Source organism: Hypomesus transpacificus, chromosome 18, assembly GCF_021917145.1.
Source record: "Hypomesus transpacificus isolate Combined female chromosome 18, fHypTra1, whole genome shotgun sequence".
Taxonomy (NCBI): Eukaryota; Metazoa; Chordata; class Actinopteri; order Osmeriformes; family Osmeridae; genus Hypomesus; species Hypomesus transpacificus.
This window is the reverse complement of record NC_061077.1, coordinates 9,359,054-9,383,289: the sequence shown is the minus strand read 5'-3', so window position 1 is coordinate 9,383,289 and position 24,236 is coordinate 9,359,054. Positions and strand designations below refer to the sequence as shown.

The window sequence follows — 24,236 nt, the reverse complement described above, 5'->3', positions numbered from 1 at the left end:
TGCAGGAATCTTAAGTGTGGCTCATCAATCATCAATCAAATAAAAAAACAATTGTTCTGACTTTAGTCAAGTGTTAATCAAATTTTTCTGGTAAATCCTTGAACAGAAACAAAAACTATAGACAGTGAATGAACCCCATTCAAAGGCAGAAGTAAGCAGAAGTATTGTCCTTCCTCACTGGGAACATAACAATTATGAGGTTGGAGATCTACACTAGACTAGTGTTATGGAGACAGCTTAATTGTGTAGGCCCTCGGGACCATGTAGACACAATCCTCCAGGATATGTAGTATGAGTTAGTCGGTAATATCTCTAAATCTGGGGGCCACTGTCTAGATCTGTGACCTGTGACTCATTATCAATGATGACCAGCAATAAAAGTGGATCTGTCAAATTGATAAGTTAATGAAATGCTGGCTAGTTTCCCTACAGTACTACTTTATTTGTTAATTGAATTATCCATTCTACAGAATACATTATAGTTACAGTACATGTAAAAGGTTGTCTATAAAAGTGTATTTATGACGCTGTAGTATTATTTGGGTCATTTAAAAAAGGGTTTAAGAAGGAAAAGCCCAGGATGAGTTGTTTTCAAATGATTCAGTTCTCTCTGTAAATTGGATTAAATTACTCAGCAATAGCGGCTATATTTAAAAGTGTGTCATTAAATTGCACTTCCAGAACAAACACTGATATGTTACAATAATGGTGCAGATGAGAGCAGGAAAATAAATAAATAAAGCAGAGAAAGATTTGCCCCAGGCAAAAACAAGCGAGAAGCAAACTTTTTTTGAAAAGTTGTACAAAGAACTATAATAACAGGCAATGTCACCGCACACATAATTGCACAAAATGGCAAAGTGTTTTCTCTGGAAATAATCCATCAACCTTGTTTAGATGGGTAAAATGTAATGTTGTGGCATCCACAGACAAAAATAAATAAATAAATGACTGTCGAAAGCTAAATTGGGTAAAATATGGATCTCATGTCGTTAACCTGGAGCAACAAAATTAATTTCAAAACGTTGTAAATACATCTGAGTTTGAAGACTAGGGGGCTGAGGAGCCAGACACATAAAATCTCCAGATATTTCCTTTATTTCCTGTCCCACAGGATACGGAAGCATAGTACAATTTTTACTTTTCATATATATGCTTGATATGACCAAACTTCTCTTCAGTTAAAGGGTGCAGTGAGTGGAAACACAGTCTTAGAGACATTTTGAAGACGTAGCACGATATTCAGTGACTCAAGACTTTTTAGAATGCAGCAGGAATTAATCCTAAATTAGGGGGATGTGAGCATTGATGGGAGACGGACTCTGACAGTTATTACTGTTCCTGCAGTCTGTTGGGCTATTGAAGTCATTATTTCAGCCAAGACCCTGTGACAGGAACCGGCCCAGAGCTACTTATTCTCAACAATGAGGAGCCCTGCAGGAAGTAAGGACACATGCACCAAGATCATTAACTTGAGAGCGCTGAACCACTAGAATCTGTATCCATGTAAATAAGTGGTCCAAATCAACCCAAAAGAACTCCTCTCTTCAGCTTACTAAGGCTGAATAACACTTAAGGAGTATGGATTTTAGTGTCAGATTTAGCTTTCTTTTGTAAATCTTCAAGGGAAAGGGTCCATGATAGGTTTCTGCTCAAGATGATTTGCTGTAGATGAATTTTAGCAGGGGGACTTTCCAATTCCTCTATTTAAACACCTAATCCAACATCCAAGTCTGTACAAGGACAGATACTGTGCCAGGTTATTGTTATGATGGCGCATGGAGTGAAAACTGACCTATTCACCTGTCTACCTTGAGAGTGCTTGAATACAGAGCATACAAAACCTGCAGCAAAAGGCGACAAATACAATTGAAGCTGAGAAGGCCTTGCTAATCAGAAAATAAATAATCTAAACTGAGAACAGCAGTATAAAAACCTGTCTGTCAGACTGAATACTAGTAAGCAGAATATAATAGCCTAATTAAAAGTGGAATAGGAAGAAAAATTAATAAATAAGAGACTGTAATCATCACTTCCTCCACCCTATTCTGTACTCTTCATATAGAAAAGTAAGCAGACAGGATTATGGAGAAGGAGAAACCAGTCTTTCCGTTTAAATCCAAGAGTTCAAACATCTGCTGTGGTAAGAAATGTTTTTCCATCAAAACAACTGTGAGCTTAGCCCCTTCCTTTAAGGTAAAACGTATCAATCGGGTGACAACGAATGATCAAAACAAATGTTATTTTTCATATTAGAAACTTTGATTTAAAAGCTGAAAATCTGGTTTAGACACTAGATACAGCTTTCTTGGACTGGGGAATGTAAACACTCTAACTCATGATCATGTTCTTGAGCCAAGTTCCAAAAGGAATTCAGAAGTAAGAGGTAGAAAGATGCATTTGGAGACCAACCACATCCCATGAAGGAGACAAAGAAAGTAGGGCAACACCTGCATAATGGGGAATCCTTTGGCAGACCTACATACAGGCATTGTTCTTTCACTAACTGGGCAAATGTCTCCACGGGCATTTAGAGCTTAAGACGTCTGCTGTTTGGACTGAGATACACACAGGGCTTGGACCGCAGTACCTTCTCTACTCTAGCAAGTGGGCTTCAGAACAGGGTGCCCGGCCACATGGCGTCCATTAGACACACCGACACTGGACTCCTTTCTGTCTGTGCCAAGGCGGATGTGTCCGTCTGGAGAGGGATGGTGGTGCTGGCAGGCTCTGACAGAGTAAGACTCACTCTGGGCCCATGGGTGGGAGATTGATGCACTTCTCAGTGGGGGGATGCTGACATTCATTTTAATTAGGCTAAGGAAACATTGACTCCAGGCTGTGCAGTCTCCCTGTCTCTCACCAGCCCACCCCCCTCGACTGGTTCCCTCAGTGTGAGAAAGAAGGTGGAACCCCAGGAGGGAATGACCTCCAGCATCATTGTGGATCAGCTAAATATATCTTTGCGAAGTCCTGATGACATTAATATGCGCATGACGTTTGATTAACATTTAATTAACATTTGCATTTAGATCACAACAAGAGAAGTAGGTCTTTCCACGCGCTGGTGGCACACGCAAAACTTTTCATTCTTTTATACATTTGCAGCAGATCGAAAATCTGGCAGCCATCCTGGGTGGTCTGAGAAGATGTCACGGCAAAGAGGCAGTTTTAATGAGAAAGTGCATGGTGAGAGATTTTCATTTTAGAGAGAGAGAGGGGGGGAGGGGTCTATTCAGTAAACATCATTAAAGCCTACAGGGACATACACATTTCTTCTAAAGGGACGTCACAGAAAACACACACAACAATCTATACCCTGTGTACCTGACTGTGAGCCAATTAAAATCCACACAAGAGTCTCTGAAGCACAGAGCAGCAGACATACTAGAACACCTTGTAAGAACCCAAGGTATCTCTGTCACTAGGGTTCACTTGAATTGTTTACCTGCTGGCCCCAGCTAATGACATCACAAATACAGACATTGAATCAATGGTTAATGCAGGAAATAGGAAAATAATTCAACTCCTGGAAATCCTTCCTGCCACATACTGTAAGTCTATGCTTCAGTAGAAATATGAGTCCTAATTACAAAACCAGTCAAGAAGCACCCATGTGGAAATCCAGCCAGCTATAATTGAACATTTCCCAAAACAAAAACAAGTATTTTGTTTCAGACTCATTTCCTGTACCTCCATTTTATTTCAGTGGGCAATGAAAAGAATATTTAGGTGACTGCTGTCAGTTGTCTATTAAAGTCCTGGGACTGGTGCATGCCACAATAAGTGTGGTGGGGGAACACATTAAGTATATGAAACGAGTGCTAGGCTAATGAGGTGTGACTGTGCGAGAACTGTTAGAGGTGACTTTCTCTACTGTGTACTTTGGAGTATGGCTCACTGTGTGGACACTGAAAAGGGTCACTGTGGCTCTCTGAAATGAGCTCCAGACATGCAGTCACACATCTAGTTCAACACAGCTGTGAGAGTGTTTGTGTGTTTGTGTGTGTGCATCCATGCTTGTGTGTGGTGAAGTTGGGGCTTGGTAAAGGGCAAATCAGTGCTCATGTTTAAATCGCTTTCGGAGGAAATCAGAAATGTCACGCGTTAATGGTTACACTTCCTCAGACGCTAGGTAATCAAGCGTGCCAGTCACCAAGCACAGTCAGGGTCAAAGGTGACATGGCATCAGACATGACGGCTGGGCACATTCATTACCGCATGGCGCTCGTGGCCTCCCCAAATACAAAGTCACTGCTCGACAGCCACATGTCAAAACTGTCAGCCTGCCGTTTCCCGACCCCGAGTCGTCTGCAGCATAGCAGCTTCAGAGTCGCTAATTACTGTTGTGGGGGAGATGATTTGCGTTGGGCGAGCTTCTAAGTGGCACAACAGCAGATGATGAACGTGAGGAAAGAGCATCTCCTCCATCGCTCTCTATCTCAGACTATGACCTGCGCTCTCCCTCCATCCTCCTGTCCTGGATGACTGTAGCTGTCCCACTTTCCACAAATTGTTTTCTGGCAAAAGGACAAGAGCACATGGGTTTCTGATGCGCCTCCTGTTTTCTTCTCCCACCCTCCCTGGCCCCCCCACCAACCCCTCCATTAGGGATGAGCTAGTGCCTGTCAGTAGGGGAAGTAGACAACAATAAGTCCCATCGTATTACATTAGGCTTTATGTGACTATATTACATGGCTGGACTGACAAACGGCGTCCAAGCTAAGCGTGGATGATAAACACAGCAATGGGAAAGTGAGCGGGGTGGGGCTGTCTCGGGTGGAATTACGGCATGGGTAAATTGGTGTTGACAGACTACAATTAGGGAGCCATTGCTGCTGCGCGTCAGTTGTCTTTTTTTTCTTGCCGTGGGTAAATCATACAGAGGTGACAAAGTCGAAGCATGGTTTTGTGGATTATCCTACCAACAGGATGATGTACAACACACCAGTGTTCTTTATCCTACATATCATGACAGAGGTAGGGGGTTAAGCGGTTGGATGTCTGAAAACTAAATAGTGAAAATGTTTCTTGAATCACAGCTATTTCGAGAACGTTTTTTCCTCCTTGAGAAATAAATTTAATGTATTTCTGTCTCAAAGTTTTAAATTAAAAGCAGACTATTTTGATTTTTAATAAAGAAAGCCTAGAAAGAGAAAAAATATGCGTGTTTTTTAAGGAAAAGGGTTTGCAAATTCAAGTGCCAACTGAAACTTGCCGGCATGACAAAGTACACCCTTTCTATGTATTTCTACATAAACAAGTGGAAATTCCATCTACTGCATGTTATGTAACATGTCAGACAAATGTGAAACCATATAGACGTAGAAGATGTAATACTATAACACAATGTACTGCTTAAAGAAGCAATTACACTAATAATATGTTAGCAGAGGCCGTTATTAGAAAATTAAGTGATCACTATAATATTTTGGGCGACTGTAATTACCATAAATACTAGTGTGGGTGTGGTAATTGCAACTTTGCAGCACACTTTCACCTTGCTTTCTCTAATATCTCTCCTTAGGCTCTTCTCCTAGGAGGGAGATGGCAGCAAGGGGATTTAGTATGTTACCTGTGCGTATGTGTGTGTGTGTGTGTGTACTCAAAGTGCGTACAAAGTGCATGACAGCCTGGTAAACTGAGGATTGCTTAGTAAAATCTTCTTTGATGAGGAAACAAGAGTGAGACAGAGGGGGAGAGGGGGAAGGAGAGGCTGGGGGGGGGAGAGAGGCTGTGGGGGTAAGAATGGGGCAGAGGCGTTGGGAGAATGGGCAGTCAATCAAGTTGACTACAGGCAAAGTTGGCTGTTTGAAGTTCATCAAACACGCTGCTGGTACAACAGCCTATAACACCAGCTACCCTGCCTCTTATCTTCCCAGTCTCCCTCTCTTGTCTGGGTTTTTCTCCTTTTCTTTCTCCTGCTCTAAACACATAAAAGACAAGTGTACTCTAACACTGTCGGAGAACAGAAACAAGAGAGAGAGAGAGAGAGAGGGTTGGAGGGAGAGAGAAAGAACCACAATTAAAAATCAAAAGCAGAGAACAACAATGACATGGCAAGTTTCTCTTGGACAAATGAGTTTATATGGAGGGACACTTGAATGTCATCCTTGTGCTGTGTTGAAAGCTCTCTTTCCATTCTAGCTCCAATGAGAGAACTTGGTTGGGATATAAGTTTGTCCAGACAGGAACAGACTACACATTGTCTACCGTTTGAAATAAGAAGTTCACTACTCCACCTACCCATCAGAATGCATCAAATAGATCATTTCAATACATCTTTGATAGGAGAGGAATGAAACAGACTCGATTCTCTTGGCCTCTTCCTTCAAAATCATCCATAAAATGTGACGGTACAATTTGCACTATGCAGCTCCATCTAGTGGTGGAAAGTATAGCTTTTTAAGGCAGCCAATGTGTGAATAAAAGCAGAAAAGAAGAACAGTAGAAGTTGGGTGTTGTGTCTGAAGATAGAGACAGGATGGACGTCATGCTGGTGTGTATGCTTCACTGGTCCATGGGCGACTTCTCTTCAACAGAGGTATGACTACAATGCATAAAATGATTCTGTCTGTGGCTTGGATGCTGTGGCATCTTCCGTCAGAAACGGAAAGCTCTCTTCTATTCCAAGGTATGATAATATTGATTTATTCAGACATTTGGCAAGCTAACATAAACAAGTGCTATTGTAAGAAACAAAGACAGGATTGAAAGTCACTGGTATGTGGCTACACGATATTTGGACAGTTTAAACAGTGAACAGAACTGTTAACTTTTGGCAATGCAGCCCTCAAGAAAGAAAAAAGCCCAACATTTGAAACACAGGTTTACCAGAAGACACTAACTACAGGAGTAGTTAAAGTGCTGCAAATGCTCTATTAATTCAGAACTCTGAATATATGTATTTCACCACCCATTTTGCACATGTTTATTTAGTCTACTCTTATTTAGAATTGTGTTTAGCTTATGTTCTCAACTTCTCTGCATCACCAAACGTCTCTGGAGGAAGGAAGCCCTCACTGAACTGCTCCTCGAAAGGTTTCTGACACTTTGAGTTTTCCTGCTGTTTTTCCGTGTCTTTTTTCAGAACTGTGGGTTGGTTAACACACAGTTCTATGGGCATATGTGAAGCCTTATGTGACATTGCTTGTAAAAAGGGGCTATACAAATTACATTTGTTTAGATTATACTATTCAGTTAAACTGAGCTGAAACTTTCCAACACACAACATCACTCCAACGACAGTCGTATCTTGGAAGCCTTAACCACCAATGAATAAAGAGGCCATCTCTACTAGCTAATCTTCCTGCTTCTCTTTCTTCCAGACAGCCATGGCTATTCAGGCAGCCCATCAATATTTCAACCCTTTCTGAACTCGGAGGGGGGGGGGGGTCACAGGCACCCTGTCCTCAGGAGGCGCCACCTCGTCGCTCCCTCATCACTCACCACCAGACAGATCGTGACACACTGTTTCAACAGGCTCTAAATATACACACTCACACACACACACACACACACACACTCACACGTACGTAAACGCATGCCTCTGCACTGACTTCAATTAGGCTCTTGCCTTTCTGCTGCTCAAATTCTCTCACCTCATCAAACATTCATGCTAGGTGAGGCCATGGTGAAGTGGCGTGCTTTTCTTCGTCTTTTTTTTTTCTTACAACCCTCAACAAGCCATCATCTATCATCACAAGATGATCTGAATACTTGACGACTGGGAACATGAGAAAGTGTCTGCTCGGTCTATACTGTCCTCCTCTTTGTCATCTCACTGCCACCAAATCTCTCTCGTTAATTATCTCTCTTTCCAGTCTACATTGTGTCTAATCTAGGATTTAAGTAAAAAATGTTATTCAAGCATGTTAGCAGGTTAGTCAACTGAAAACTGCTCTCATTTACTGTAAGAGCTTGACTGACTTTGAAATTGGAAGATGAGGCATGAGAGTGAGTGAATGAGAGTGCAGCAAGCAAAATGACTAGCCATTATCTTTCTGCCATTTTAATTGGTGATCCATTGACCACTGAACACGAAGGGGTACAAGATACACTGATTGATCTGAGTGTGTCTAATGTATGCCAGGGTCAACCGCCATCCCACCAGAATATCATGCTTGCTTGGTAAATGACTTCCCTTAAGACGTGGTGATGCCACTCTGGGCTGGTGTCCCCAGGACTCTCTCTCTCTCCTCTGGGCTGGTATCCCCAGGACTCTCTCTCCTCTTTCCAGTTTCCCTTTCTAAAAAGCTATTTCTCTGAAGTAATCACAAACACAGTAGATAACAGCTGCCCTCTCCCTGCTCCCCGCTTCTCACCCATTGCATTGCAGAGGGGATAATCCTCTACACGCTCCGGCCCTCGCCCTCCGTAGGTGTGTACATTTATACGTGTGTGTTTGAGTGTTTAGGCCAGTGTGCACACAACCCTGTCTATATGTGTGTGTACATGCGTGTGTCTAAGCATTGAGGATGAAAGAGGGAGCTACCCGTTGGCTCAGTATATCCTGATTGGATCTGTTCTCCTTGGTTGGCTGTCTTAAATCCTCCACTCCTCATTCCCTCCTTCATCCCTCCCCTTCCCAGTGTGTTTGTTTACGGGGGTTGTCTGGTCAGGGATGCCTCTTTAATTTCCTCAGGGAGAAGACATTGAGAGATGGAGTGAGTGATACTCCCAAGGACAACAAACATCTTGGTGGAAGCAGGAAGCCACTGAAGAGGGAATGAGCTCACATCCCAAAAGCTTCGATTTGCTCCCATCTACCTAGGACGTTCACACTGTGAGTGAAGCGTGCGTGTGAATGGCTTGCCTGTGTTTGTGTGCGTCGCTTTTCTAACCCTCTTACCTTCCCATCTCCGCCAACTGGAGTGGAGAAGACGTACTCCAGCTGCAGGACGATCCCAAAATCCCTGTGATCGGCCAGCTTGAGCTCCAGACTGCTGCGCAGGGCCAGGGTTTGAGCCGCTGACGAGGTGCTGGGGAAGGAGAAAACAGAGAGAGAGAGAGAGAGAGAGAGAGAAAAAGAGACAAAGACAGACAGAGAGAGAAAGAGAAATAGAAAGAGAGAGATACAGAAAGCAAGAGAGAAAGCCAGAGAGAACATGAGCCAGAAAGACAAACAAGACAGAGAGAGTGAAAGAGAAAGAGGAGAGAAAAAGAGAGACAGAAATAAAGATACAGAGAGAGAGAGTTGAAGAGAAGACAGGAGATGTTCCTGTAAATCGATCTTGACAAACCATTTTCCCATACATTTTCTAATCACTCATGTTCTCATCCATAACTTGGAGCATCAAAATGCCACTGAAAAGGATTTGTCACGTCTGTGTTCCCTACTGTGTTTTGGAACGCTGCTAAATCTCCCTCTGCACACCGGCCCCATGTGAGCAACACACACACTTGATATTTATCGTTCACAGTTTGCACACAGCCCCGGTTGGAGCATTCTGGAAAGTGAGTGGATGTGAACAAGGTCGTCTGAGCGCCTGCTCACTCCATGGACCCCCTTGGGAGACTGAAAGAGGCATATGTAGACTCTCTACAGATAAACAATGGCCAAACATAAGCAAAAGCCTGCCTGTTGGCTTCTTCAACTGAAAAATAAACATAATTACAGCCTACGCTGTGCTATTCATACCAGCATGCTTTAATAAATGCTGTGCTATCAGCAGGGGAAAACTACACAAGACTCAACCTGCTCCTCTTAGGAAGAGACAGGAGCCAAAACATAAACGTTATTATTATTAACGCCGGTTAATGGAGAACTAGGTGACAGGCTATTAGTATGATTGGGGCTCATTATGGAAGTGGTTGATAGAACATGAGATTTTCTACCTCATTGGATAGTTTTGCATATTTATCAGACGCCCACATAATTGCTGTACGTAGAACGGTGAAGCCCACCGTAAACAGTGATGAAGTGATGTCCAACTGTCATTTGTGGGGGTTATATTTTTTTGGGGGGGGGGGGGGAATGTAGCTCAGTTGTCCAACCATAAACGCTAATAACATTGACTGATCGAAGTCGGGCAGACTGGTCCTCCGGAGTGCCTGCTCAATGAGTCACAGGGACGAGAGCTCATAAACACACAAGCACCACGGTTCAATCTAAGCTACTGTCAAGTTCTATCTTGACTTCTTCTAACTGCTACAATAGGGGTTCCTTGGCCCCACAGAGACCAAAGGACCACTGCCAGAAAGCAATCATTTCTTAACACCCTGCAATCCTGTACAGTTTGACATATAAAACCCCTCTGTTTAAAGAGACGCTGATTCCATGATTTTTTTCATGGAGGAAATCCCTAAGAACACACTGCTGACCTTGCATGAACATATCCAGGTCACCGGTGTCTATAACATGGAGAATGGGAAAGGACAGGCGTGGAGTATGTCTGCTTGATTGGTTGTATAGTACAACATTGAATTGGAATACGTCGCCTTCCTCTATCCAACCTTCGTTTTATGGAGATTGCGGTTTGCGGAGTGTGACTGACTGTATGTGTATGCGTGTTCGCATTGATATCAGATTACATTTGTATGTGCGGCAAGGTCAGGGTGACGTGAGAAACACATGGGATGAGATGCAGATGGTGTTCAGACGCTCCCAGTGGTGCGTGCATGTAGACTACCTACTGGTCCAACAAATAGGAGCTGACAAGCAAGCTTTGGGGTGTGAGGGATCTTGCTCCAACTACATGCCCTCGGTAAGACTACACGGTGTATTCAATTCTATTTAAAAGCATGGTATTTTACAAGTTTCATGTCTTGACATGGCAAAATGGCAAAATCCAGCCCGATGCCAGGCTTTTGTGGCTACTTGCTGAAATGTAAGAGGGTTAGAAAGGTGTGGGCAAGCCAATGAGATGGGTCAGAGCCTACTCCAGTAAAATGTATTTCACTCACTGATATTCCAGAGAGAGACATCCTGTTTCAAATATCAGGCTTAGATACTTTACCTAGCACACCGCTGATGTGCTTCTGGCATTGGGATTGGAGCTATCAAACCATATACTTTGGAAGCTATGGCAGAGTTTCCCGGCAAGGTAGAACTCACCCTTCTCTGGTCAGGCTGTTCTGTCGGGAGGGGGACCCCTTGTGAACCCTGCTCCCCTGGGCCCGGGTCTGCAGTTCCAGCACCACCACCTGGGGCGGCTCCAGGAAGGCCCAGCCATTGTGGACCCCCACGTGGAGCCTCCTCTCCTGGATGACCACTGCCTTCAGCGTGCCCTCTGGGCCCCAGTGCTTCTGGTGGAGGACACATAGAAAACACGGAAACGGATACAATTAAATCAACACTGTATCTGGTCTAGGAAGAACGGCTGCTATTGCATGGATATCTCCAAAACCAGTTGCGCACACTTAATCAAACAGAGGTGAACTGGATCTGCTGGATCTTCGAAGTATCTTGTTCTTGGTCGGTCTGATCGTGGAAGTCTCACCCCAGGGCTGGCGACAGCATCGTTGCTGCACCATAAGTCTCCTTCCCTCTCCCTCCCACTCAAACTCAATGCTTTAATCCTGCTCTCACTGACACTAGAGTGCTCTAGCAGTGCTATGGACTCAGCGTACTTTGTGAACAAATAATGCTAGGTCCTTTGGTGGAGAACAGATTGAAAAATGGGAAATCTTACACATAATAATGGAAAAGCCACTGGGCACAAAGGCTCAGAACCATTTCCAATTGTTTCCTTGTACTGTATACATTACCATAATAATCCACATTATTCATGCTAATGTTGTTATTACGCACATTGTAATTAATTAATAAGACAATAATCATCTCAATCAAACATCTGGGGAGTCACCGTTATTTTCATGTTTTGTTTTCATTCGCTCTAATGCAAATATGAATCAGAGTTAAAACCATCATTACAAGTTACGCTTTAAAAATGAATATGTAAATGTAGGAAAATGGAACACGTGTATTGAGCAAACAATTCAATTAAGACGTACTTCGGAGATGGACATGTTCTGGGACTGTTGGCGTTTCACACTTAACGGGCACTGCTAATGTAGTGTTGACTGACAGAACTGGAAAATGACTGACTGCAAACTCTAACCCTGGATTCGGGGGCTCACTGCTCTTTTCTGAGTGCCTGTCTCCCTCTCTCTCTTTCTTTCTCTCTCTCTGCATAAACCCTTCTCCATATCCACCCACACCTTCCCAATCCAATTAGCATATCAATTCAGCATTGGTTATATATGCAGCTGCAGAGCCAGCCCGCATACGGCCCACATAGCCCATCACTCTCGGTTCTCCAGCTCGTTCTCTCCCTACAGTATCCTTCTCCATCCATTCTCTCCACTTCTTCCATATCTCTACCACTTTCTCCTTCTGACTGTCTGAACATCACCCTTCTACACTTTCACTTTCCACCCTCACCCTCTCTGTCTTTGCCCTGTCTGTCTCTCTAGTTCAACATGCTTTATTCATCCAGTGTGTCCATACTGTATGTAATGTTTGCAACATAATATAAGACACAAAGGAAAACATCCCCCCCCCCAACACTCTCTGTCTCTCTCTTTAGTCAACAGTACACAGTAAGAATAAAATGCTCTCCAGCCTTCTCAAGTGGTCGGGGAATCAGTTCTGGGCTGGTTTGTCCTCAATGGGAGAAAGCAATGTTAAGCATCTGACACCTCCTGACAAAGACCTGTGAATACCTTCTGTGGATTGCCTGGACCCCAGGCAATCACTATTACAGAAAGGTCTTTTGTCTCACTATGCTAAGGGCATATGGAACAGCTACTGTAACAGGTGCTTCAGAGATCAGCCACACCAGCAGCGCACAGGGGCCAAGTCCAAGTGCTCACCAAGAGAGGAAGAGGAGGGAGCACAGGGAGAACATGGAAACACCATGCAAAAAGGCCCGGAACATAGTCCACCTGAGCACTGACAGACACCCAGTGGGAGTCTGTGCAAGGCAGCCACAACACAACAAGGGTGAGTAGGATTGTGTCAGTGGAAGGTGTCGTTGAATGTGAAGGGATTCAAAGGAAACGCCACTTGAGTTTCACGGTGATGGTAAAACTGGGATCATCTGTTTCAGTCCAAATCTGAACATTATGTACAACCATGACAATACATCCTTGTGGAAAACAAGGTCGCACAACATTCGAGACATAGAAAAACATCTAGGCAGTCACTTCAAATACAAAGAGAAGATCTATGCTTTTTGTAGAGCTGTGCCACACAGTGCAATCATAAACAATCTAACTCTTGTCAGCTAAGCTAGCTCTTTAAGATCTCCCTTTGACTGACTGCAGAGTGGCAGCAGGCAGCATAAGTGTGACAAGAACACCACAAATAATTGCTTTCAGCCACAGTCAGATTATAATTATGATTGTGCCCTTCTCCAAAATCTATCTGTTCTCGCCCTCTTTCAACAACACCAGAGTGCGGAGATGACAGGAGATGGCATTGTCTTATGTAGGACAGGACGGTAATGAAGTGATTGAGGGAGGAAGGCAGAAAGAGAGAGAGAGAGAGAGAGAGAGAGAGAGAGAGAGAGAGAGAGAGAGAGAGAAAGCTGTCTGAGCCTTCTAACAGGGAACATCTGTTGGGAGCGATCCTTTCTGTTCCGCTCTCGCTTTTTATGACTATCTCTCGCTCATTCTCCACTTCCAATACGGTTTTCTCACATATCTCTCTATCCCTCGATCTCACGCTATTCCACCCTCTCCTATATCCCTCTCTGTCTTTCTCTCCCTCCTCTGGCTGCTGCCGTCACAGATTTGTTTCCTCTCTCCTGAAATATGAATATTTTACAGCTAAGAAGCTTAGAGGGAACAATGAAATGGCCCCCAAGTTAAATCATACTCCATTTCCATCGTCACAGAAGAGGGATTCGTTGGAGTGAAGAGCTCAAAGGGCATGGGCTACAGTCATCGTCCCCCCTTCTTTCTCACTCTCTCTCTTTCTCTGCCTGTCTCTCTCTCAGCCTGTCTCTCTTCTCTCTCTCCTATACAGACAAACACATATACAGTATATATATGCCCTCCTTCTTTTATACCTTATCTGTGACTTTCCTCCACCTCTCGGGTCACAAATCATTTAAGCGGGCAGCTATGGGAGCTGATGTCCATGAGCATCTCCTTGAGGCCTCACTAAGAGTGCTGGCATTACGAAAGAAGCTGCATCCCAGTGTAATCATCCCATCATGCATATTATCAGGCATTGGACACTTGAGAATTGTAAACTAGGAGCCCATTATAGATATACAGGAGGTTAAAAGTTCTCTAACGTCACATTTTAACTACGAGAGGTAGGGCGTTCTCACATATTTTTTTTTTGCCTCCTATGTAGCATTTTGCTTGCCATGTCACAATAATTCTATTGTCTTTATTGTTGTATATTTCAAATATTTATTGATATAATGTGCACATGACAAATAAATCACTTTGACTTTGATGTAGAGCTCCTCTCTTCTAGAACATACTGTACTTCCTGTTTCAATCCGGGTTGACTGTTTAGGTGTTTACAGCTATCGTAAAATGATGTTGCATGTAATATGATTTGAATAAAGAACTAATAAAAGACACATTTTCAAAAACTGTAACTTGGCAGAAATTACGAAGAACAGATGTTTAAGCTGTTTAAGTGATATTTATTTCATCACAGGGCGTGCAGTCGACTAGTTTTTGTAGGCATCTAGTTAAATGCTTTGCAAATCAGCCAACCGAAAGTGGTATGTTGCTAGAAAGTGGGTCTGGGGCTTCCAATTAGCGAAGTAGACTAGTGAGGGTGTTTGTGAGAGAATCAAACCATGCTGCTCAGCCAGGCATTTACAGCTAAAGACAAAACAACACAAACTACCTTACATATTTAGCATTGAGGGTCAGAGAGAAATGTTTTTTTTTGCAATGAACAGTAATGTGTTTGCAATCTGTTGGAAGCTATGGAGCCTTTTCTTATGAAATCAGAGAGGTATAAGGTGTTCCCGTCAATCAAATAAACTTCTACTAGAATCAGATACAGTATCAAATTGCTTTTCAAGGGAATCCCTGCAGAAAGTGCGGAAGATAAATGCATGTTTGAATCTGGTATATAATACTGTTGAGCAAGGTTGACTTTGGTTCCATTTCTGGGTCTGCAGCAGCAGCCTCAACGTGTGATCCGCTTTGAAGAAGGGTATCTTTTAGGGAGGATATATTGGTTTTTAATATTATTTCTCTGTTCTCAGACTGACTAAGAGGTTTTGTTCATAAAACCATAGTGCAAGAGTAGCTGATTAAATAGCATTGCACAGACAATGGCATCGGCTTTCATAAAGACATGTCCTCTCTACATAGCCTGATGTTTACAAACCCTCTTGGAATAGACAAAGAGCACGGTCACAAGTGAAAAACAGATCAGAGGGCAGTCAGGATACTGTCATAACACAAGTGGTATGTGCTGGAAGAACATAACATAATGGAATGAGCTCAATTTAATCTAATTCAGGGTCATGTATTGACATTTATTTGAAGCAGTTGTTCAAACTGAAAACAGCTGAGTAAAACTAAAATTTATAATCAGCGAAATAATTTAATTGCTCTAAGGACTCAACGGCTAATTATTTGGGAAAGATTACCCTTTTCCTACTAATCTTGAAGATATGAGAACCGCTTTGTCTTTGCTGATAAACCCAGCTCATTATTTAGTATGCTAGCATGTTTGTGTGTGTGAACGTGTGTGACTGCATATGCTAACAATGTACGTGTTCATTTTGGAGCAGTGTGAAGTGTGAGCATGTGCAAGCGTGTGGTGAGGTGCCCACGCTGTGGACGTTAGCTCCCTCACACTGAGGTGACTCATCCTCACAGGAAACACAGTGGCATCATCATTAGCATGCCGTTCTCATCCTCCCACTCTTTCGCTCCTAACAGATTTTAACTGGCACATCGCTTCCGCTGATGAATCGCATTGAACTCCTGGTGAAAAGCTCCTCCGATTCACAACCCAAAATATTGAGTTACACGCAGACCAGTATCGCTGCCTTAAAACGTTTCCCTGCTTTATCCGTTTCTGTTTTGGAAATCCTTCTCCCCGCTTGTTTCCTGTAGGGAGATATGACGAGGCAGGCAGGCCGGTTAAGATTGGCAGAGCTACCCTGGATGTTGCATAAAGCTCAAACTTGACCAGACACTAATCAGTTGCAGGACACATAAATTAGCATAAGTAAATCTTTCAGAAGGCGGTAATGCATATTGATTGCACTCCTTGTGAGAAGGGTTATGTCGATTACGTCCGCCCAAGCCACTTTCACGATACCCATTTGTTTGATGGTCATTGAAGGAAGACAAGGCACACTAAGATGATTATATGACTCTAGTCCCACATGGGTTCAAAATGTCATTATGGATTTGAGCGCTCATGCGAAGAACTACTGTCAATATTGCTTGCTACCAGACACCCTTTAACTTGCCAGAAGTTGTCAGACTGGAAAGTTTGACTCAATTTCCTAAAGCCTTTACTAACTCATCGTAAGTAAATTAATTTATAAATGTAATGGAGATAAAATACCAATTTTGGCTTCTGCAGTCACAGGCCAAATGACTGAAACTGTCCCCTGGTTGGCTTATGGAGACGTAGTATCACCCCCCCCCCCCCCCCCCCCCCCCAACAACCTCAAGGCTGAAAGAGACACTCCCCCTCCTGTGACCGTCTCCTCTTCTGGTGTGTTTATCCACAAGGGTATTGCTACTTGGACTCCATGTTCTACTCCCAAAAATATGGATATTACATTTTTCCTATTGATTAAATAAGCCTTAGGCATGCTGTTGTGCTTCAAGCAAGCCGTCTGTTCTCTTCTTCCTTTCTGACTTTCCATGCTGGTCTTTTGATAGCTAGCCATAATGTCTGACACCAACATCAGGGATACACAGGGATATTAATGGTTCCTCTTCAAGCTAAAGTTGAAGGATTACAGGAGTAATAAAGTTATGTGGACTGTAGCTAGCTAAAACTGGGGGCTCAAAGCACAAGTAGCAATGAGATGGTCTACCAAAACAACAGTTCCATGTTCAGGGTTAATTGTACCATGTCTATGCTCTGTATTTTCCAACCTTACAGAAGACCACAATTTATAGTATTATAGTATTAGTACAACTAAAACTAAAAGCAGACCAAATATACAAATAGGCCTATCTTACCTACATACATTAACAGCATATTATACAGTCAATTCAGTTAAGTACGTATTATTCCATGCTGCTCTAAATACTGAAGGTTGTAATGGAAATCTAAAGGAATAACTTCAATCTAAAAAGGATCCTTTGTTCACCATTCCCCTGGTTTCTCTGCTACACCATCCCTTACTGTCCCAATGCACAAAATATCACACATACACAGACACACACATCCTGATGCATTAGACAGGTGAAGTGTCAGCATCACCTCAGAGATATTTTGATGATAATAATCTAGCAGGAATCACACATGAAAGGTCATACTCACACAGACACTAATTAAAAGCTGGCGTCACCCTTGATGCTGAATGTATTAGCACCTTTTCTAAATGAGAAAGTGGCGTCATCCTACCAAAGTTCCACAAAAGAAACAATCTGGCATAAGTTAGAACAAATCCTCACACCTATGTTGTGAAGATCTGCAAAGAACATGAGGATGGGGAAAAAAGTTTGAATAGGAAAGTGGTTTTCCAGTCTCCTTTACCTAACACAGGAAAAACAACCCTATTTTTAAGGTATTTTCATGAACAGCACACACAGCGTGTGTCATTTCACAAAGACGCATTCATAACAAAGACTGCAGATATGAATTTTATGAATTTTATGGCCACCCGCAGGCACTCCAACTGCAATTGATTGTCAGATTAGTCTGAATATAATGCACACTCACCTTCCCACAGACACTCATCCTCTGAGCAACAACAATGATTAGCAAGCAGACCCCTTTGGGGGGGAAGGGTTCAATAAAGACCCCATGCTAGGCCTTAGGAAGGCACAGGCATAGCACAGCCAAAATCATCTTTCCCCCAAACTGCTGCAATGTTGTTTCCAGGATCAAACTGTTTTCACGATGATCATGAATTAGTTTTCATGATGATGATCACACTTGTCTGTTGAGTAAGAAGGGTTGAGGTGAAGTGATGCTTTGACAACTTTAGTTTAGATCACGCAAAGACAGGTCACAGGGAGTGCTCACTTTACACCTGGCTTCTGGAGTTAGTTGATAAACTCAACACAACTTCTCCTAAATTACAGTCTCTGTCATCATGTTTAGAGAGTTAGAAACTCAAAAGAAATCCTGCTGGAATAATGATACCTCCTGAAACATAAGCTACCTGAAGTACAACCTCTCTTGGCTGCATGCGCAAGGCTCAGATTGACAAGACCCTTGATGGAACATCATGCTTTATCAAAGCATCTCACTTTCAACAGGCCCTCTTGGTCCACACCCCTTTACAACGTCGTACCACTGAACAAAGTGTGACTGCCAGCATCGTAATATTAATTCTCCTGCCAGTTCCACTCGCAGGCATACGAGTTAAAGTCAGAGAAGGTAGATAAGACCTGCAGAACACCATTGGCAAATAATGGGAAGTGCATGGAGGTACCTGTCACCTTGGTTACCAGACCACTCCACCTTACAAGAGAAAACACATATACAGATTCCATGTGGGTTTGCAGTCTTAGGCTAACTGCTATGCCAGAAGTAAATTAAATAAACATTTTAAAGAAGTTGGTGAAAACACATGATGAAAGTGATGTTATGCTGATGGTAAAGAAACACAAAATAAAAACAGTTTCCATGTTTAATCAAGGTAAACAAGACCTGGGTTTGGTGGCAGTTAGCCACACACGTGGATGATGCTGTGTCTTACCATGTTGTTGCAGTCTGCGTTGATCAGATGCAGCAGCTGGGTCTCAAACTTGTCCAGGGAGGGATGGAGCGAGATGGTCAGCCTGTCCAAGGAGCAGCTGACCATCTCCAGGGTGTGAGGCTTCAACAGAGAGTCTCCTAAAAAGTATCATGGTGTTGGTAAATGGTGGATTAGTCTGCGGTTTTGTCGCTCTGGAGTAGGTTTTCTACAAAGATCTTTTTGTTTTGGGCTCTGTTCCCTCAATCCTGACCAGTCTCCTAGTACCTCAAACTGAGAAACATCCCCATGGCATAATCTTGCCACTACCAGGCTTCACCATAGGGATGATATTAACCAGGTGATGAGTGGTACTGTAGCGGGTTTTAACCAGACATAACACTTGGTATTTTGGCCCATGATAGGCCAGAGAAACTTTACCCTCATGCACTCAGCATTATTTAAGTGCTGCTTTATTCCAGGCAGACTGTTGTGTAGATTGTATTTAAGATTGGCTCGCTACTCTTGCTACAATTTTTTTTTTTGAGTGCATGGCTGTCCTCTTGTCAGGTTCTCCCATCTATTACAATGGTCACTGAGTTCTAGGTCATCTCCCTGACCAAGGCGCTTGCCAGGTTACTCTGACCTGCATGGACCTTGTATATGTAGATGGCTGTGTGCCTTTCAAAATGATCTCCAATCACTTAATCTTACCACATATGCATAGGTTCTCCAAACTTCATTGGAAGTTCTAGAAAGTTTTGGGATGATCTAAGGAAATGTTATTTACTTTTAAGATCAATTAGGAGCATCATAACAAGGGTCTGAAAATTAAGGCAAGAAATACGATTTTTTCTTAGTTAGTTTTTTTGCATTTGTTATAATGGGATTTTTTCCACATCCATTTGTAAATGGATGGGAGAGCAAATATATGATCAAATGTGGAAATGGTGAGCGTTCTGAACACTATCGTTATATTGTTATTATGCTGTGGTTAGTATTTGCTAAGGGGTAGCTGTCAACAGCAGAAACTACAGTTGAATCACTGCTCCATCGATTGAGCGAAGCTCCCTCTTGCACTATTTATGAGAAAGACACTGGTGCTCAAGTCAAACAGCTCCCAAACACTGGCACTGGCTTGATATTGGGTGTAAAACGTTCTTCTCCAAATCGATTAAAAAAGTACCTCTGCCTATGAGGCTAGGCTGGATTCAGATTGTCGTCTGATTGTCGTCAGATTGTCGTCCTGAAAAGCAGCAATCTGCCCTTTCAGACAGAACATATATGAAATGATTGTTGATTGTATTCACACTGAAGCACAATGTCACTATAATGGTCTCGCAGATGCCTAGTTGTTGGAGGATACTGGTCTTGGAACACTCTAATGAATATCCATCCAGACAGTGACAGTGTTCTTCATATTGAGGGTTTAGGCCATGGTTGCTCAGAGGGGGGGGGGGGGGGGGGGGGGGGGGGGGGGGGGTGAGATTAGCCACAATCCCTCCCACTGATTTGACTGATTATAACCCAGCACTGCCAAACTTCATTACATTCGCTTATGAACTCAGTTTCAAGTTTATTGCCATTTGTACAGGTACATTGGAATGCTTTGGACTACAGTACTTCTCTTATCAACAATATTTACATAATTTAAATACAATTTTGAAAAACGTAATAATATTGTGTTAATACTGTTAGGCTGTTTCAAAGCTTACGACTTCTGAGACTCAATACCCAAAAAGGGTTCAGTTTAGAACCTTTACGGTGGTATTTCCAGCTTTAATCTAGGAGAGCTGCGCTTTAGGGTTTTTAACAGTCTCAGGGGTGTTCTTACGTTCACATAATAAGTAATAAGCACACTTGGCTAGCATTGTCGTTTGAGCTGGTTTCAACTTCAGAAATTGACATCATGTCATGTACCTAAGCTGATGTAAGAAAACAAAGACACACCCTGCAAATACAAGTATGGCAGGTTTGATGGAATAACAAAGAAAGCCCCTTTGAAGTATACAGTATTATTCCTCAATGATTCAAATGAAAGTTTCAAATAATTGCACTGATAACAAACCAACGCCTGATAAATATGGTCGACCAACTGGAGACTGAATGTCACATCATTTTCTTTGCCGTCTGTGACTTTCAATGACACCACATGACTCAGTGGTGCAAGGATAACCACCATGGGATCTCTCTAATGTAGTTACACCAATGTTTTATTTTTTTTCTGTTTATATAGTTTGGAAACATAACAATAAGTGCCACACGCCTCATCAGAAGTTATGGTAATGGTAAGAAACTAGAGGTCCATATTCAGTCATCACTGTAAAACTGTGTTCCTTTATGGAAATGTGAATGTTCGAGGTTTGTTTAGTCTCACCTGTTGGGGACGGCACCAGCCCTGGAATGTCTTCATCCCCAGATACCAGGATGTTCTCAGGGAAGAGGTGCATGATGGGAGCCAAAGCAGGATGTGGTTTGACGTTGAACACCAAGTGAGCTCCTTCAATAATCCTCAGGAGCTCTGTGTGGTGAGTTGAAGAAAAAACTAAACACAATGCAGTATACAGTGTTACAATCAGCATTCCTTCTATCTAAAAGGTTTACATATTACTGGAGAAGTGTGATGGGATGCAATGTTTTGCTTCTCTGGAGACAAATACATGATTCCCCATCATATTTATCCAAACCATTGGACTATTGCCTGTCATCCGGACTGCCTCACAAACAATCGTCACCTGTCTACCAGAGTTAAATAGGAAGCTGTTTCATTTTCATGAAGGAGAGCATTGCTCGAAAGTGACTCACAAAACAGTTCCATTTTTCAATATTCGATTTGGCTGCCAAGGCCCAGGTGCACGCACCATTATGTTGGTGGAATCGTTTTCTAAAGCGTGCCTGCCTCTGTCTCTGATTGTGTTTGTGTGTAGGGGTGTGTGTGCACCTGTAACTGTGCTGCATTCAGCATTACAACGAATAAACTATAGCAAAGTGCTCCATGTCGAGAGTGTTGTGTTTTATATGAGAAAACGGTGTACTATATAAGATGGACTGACACACACACACACATCCTTCATCATATGATGGGTGTCAACCCAAAATGGCGTTCATCCACATGTAGGGAATGCTGGAGAAGCATTGGATTTGATGTGTAGTGTGTGTTTGATTCATACAAGCCTGCCGGATGGTGTGCTCAATCATTCAGACAGCTTTGATAATTGCATCTTCAGCTGAGATGTTGAGGATCATTAATCCCAGCTCCACTCACTCCCTCCAAGTCTTCATGATCATACTACTGACATTGATACACCTGGACCCATGTACCATCTCTAGTACAGTGCAAACAAATTGCTGAGTTAATCGTGTGTATGGGCTGGTTCAATAATCATAGTCGGTTAAATAATGAAAGGGATTAATGCCTCGCGGTGAATCCCGCGGGAAAATGATTAGCAATGTGAACCTTCTTTAGTGACACAGCTTTGATGGATGCCTTGATGTGGTTAGATATTGTATGATCACCACTCAGTTCACCACAATGAAATGGAAGCTCTTTCCCCTCCTCCAGCCCTGACAGCAGGTCGGATTCTCTTCATCAGGCACACACTGCCTACTTTGACATGTTCTGAGGAAAGCTGACAGCCTTCCTCCAGTCACTGCTCACCAGTTTTAAAGCGATGTGCTTCATTGAGAGCGGAGTCACTTAGTTTAATGAAGAAAAGAAGAGAGGGGGGGACAGCATAAAAAAGGAAAAGAAAAAACATTCATGCAACTAGATTAACACAGATGGTGCCTAGGTGTCGGTATATGGGTAACTTTTTCATCATTTATTTCTCCTTATTCATAATGCATCAAGCTTGTGTTTCTGACGCAATGTGCAGATCAGAATATTTCCACAAAAAAACAACAATCTTCAGGCAGACATTGAGATCCCTTAGTGTGAGACTAGTACAAACTTGGCAGAAGATGAATCCAAGAGATGGTAAAAATGGGACTCGGTAGCTCAGCATCAGAGAGGCAGCGGATTTGGGGAGGGTGACAGGGGGGGGAGACTGCGTAATAATCAGGATGAATACCAATGGACTGAATTTGAAAAGACAGGTTTTGGGAGAAAGTCAACAGCCTTCTTTGAAAGTGGAAAGTGTATAATTCAGGGTATTGACAACAGTTTGGAATATGGAACACAGGAGCCCTCGTGTAACCAAGCCATTTTAGACACAGTCATAAAGGGGAAATTAAATGAATTGGTAGTTTAAATTTGATATTTAAATTTCACAAAATCAGACCGGTAGAACAACAGACAGACATACACACACGGTTGGAAAACCCACAGCACTGACCTATCTTTTGCAGCAGTGGATTAGAACATGGTAATGTGAACACAATATAGTCTCCCGGCACGGTGGAGCAGTGTGCCATCTGTTTGTCCCCCATCTCCCTGAGAGAAGCCCAGAGCTGCCTTTTCTAGTCTCTTCCCTCGCTGACTCCTCCTCACACACACACATTTCCCTCATGGCCTGTCCAGAAGAGGAGCTTAGGTGAGCAAAGCAGCCTTCCATTCTTTTCTCTATCTCTCTCTCTCTGTCTTCTCATCCCTCGGTTTTCCTACGGTCAATCTAGCAGAGGCGATAAGGAGGCCCAAAGCATATCCATATGCTCCGTTTCTCTCCTTTGCTTTATCTCTCCCTGCTCAGTACGGTCTCTTCCTTACCCAACCAAAGAAGCGGTGATTTGAGCTTTGGTAGGGCATCGAACCACTCCCATCTTCAACGGCTCCTCTAAACCTTCCATACTGTTGCTGCTCTTTTGCCGTACTTGGAGGCCCAAACAGACTCCACCACGTTAACCTCCTTCCCCTGCTCCTGCTCTGTGTTGCTTCCTTCTTCTACACCATTTCCTCCATGTTAGTCAAGGAAAAGGAGTTCAAGCAAATCGTTATCTTTCTTTCCCGCTGTTCCTTCTTTCTTTTCATCTCCCCATCCCACACTCTCTCTCTCTGTGTTCCCCAGGGTCGATACAGGAGAGGGGTTTAGGTGGCGGTGTGCGGGCGTTTGGCCCGCTGGGCAGGAGAACACAGATGGAGAGAGGCTGGCAGCACCAGAGGCTCCCCTGGCAGCCACGCTCCCTTCTTGTCCCTCCTCCGCCTCCTGGCACCAAGCACCCCCCTTTACCCTCACACCTCCTGGCAGTGCCCCCCTTCTGATTGCCCTTACCCCCTGGCATGTTAGATACACATAAACACACACTTAAACGTACAAAGTGTGCGCGGACGCTCACACATGCACAAATATATCTGTGGCTGCACACACCCCGTCCCACAGACACACACATTTGATGTGACAGACTCAAAGGGCCCCAGGTGCAGTTTGGAAATGTCTTATTCCCTTGTCTGTCTGTCAGTATGCCCGTCTGTCAAGTGTCTTTGAGGATGTGTTTGGA

General features: G+C 43.2%; 1 protein-coding gene across 5 annotated transcripts in view; it reads right to left on the bottom strand.

The window, feature by feature from the left end:
- nphp4 (nephronophthisis 4) overlaps window positions 1-24,236 on the bottom strand; it is a 71,413-nt gene that overhangs the window by 35,461 nt on the left and 11,716 nt on the right. For 4 of the 5 annotated variants that reach the window (XM_047040019.1, XM_047040017.1, XM_047040020.1 and 1 more), the window contains 4 exons: window positions 21,181-21,324; window positions 18,828-18,964; window positions 11,057-11,247; window positions 8,852-8,981 (listed from right to left, as the gene is read on the bottom strand). In XM_047040019.1, the coding sequence (XP_046895975.1) occupies window positions 8,852-8,981; window positions 11,057-11,247; window positions 18,828-18,964; window positions 21,181-21,324 (602 nt within the window). The remainder of the gene's footprint in view (window positions 1-8,851; window positions 8,982-11,056; window positions 11,248-18,827; window positions 18,965-21,180; window positions 21,325-24,236) is intronic. The other variant, XM_047040022.1, reaches the window with a different exon arrangement.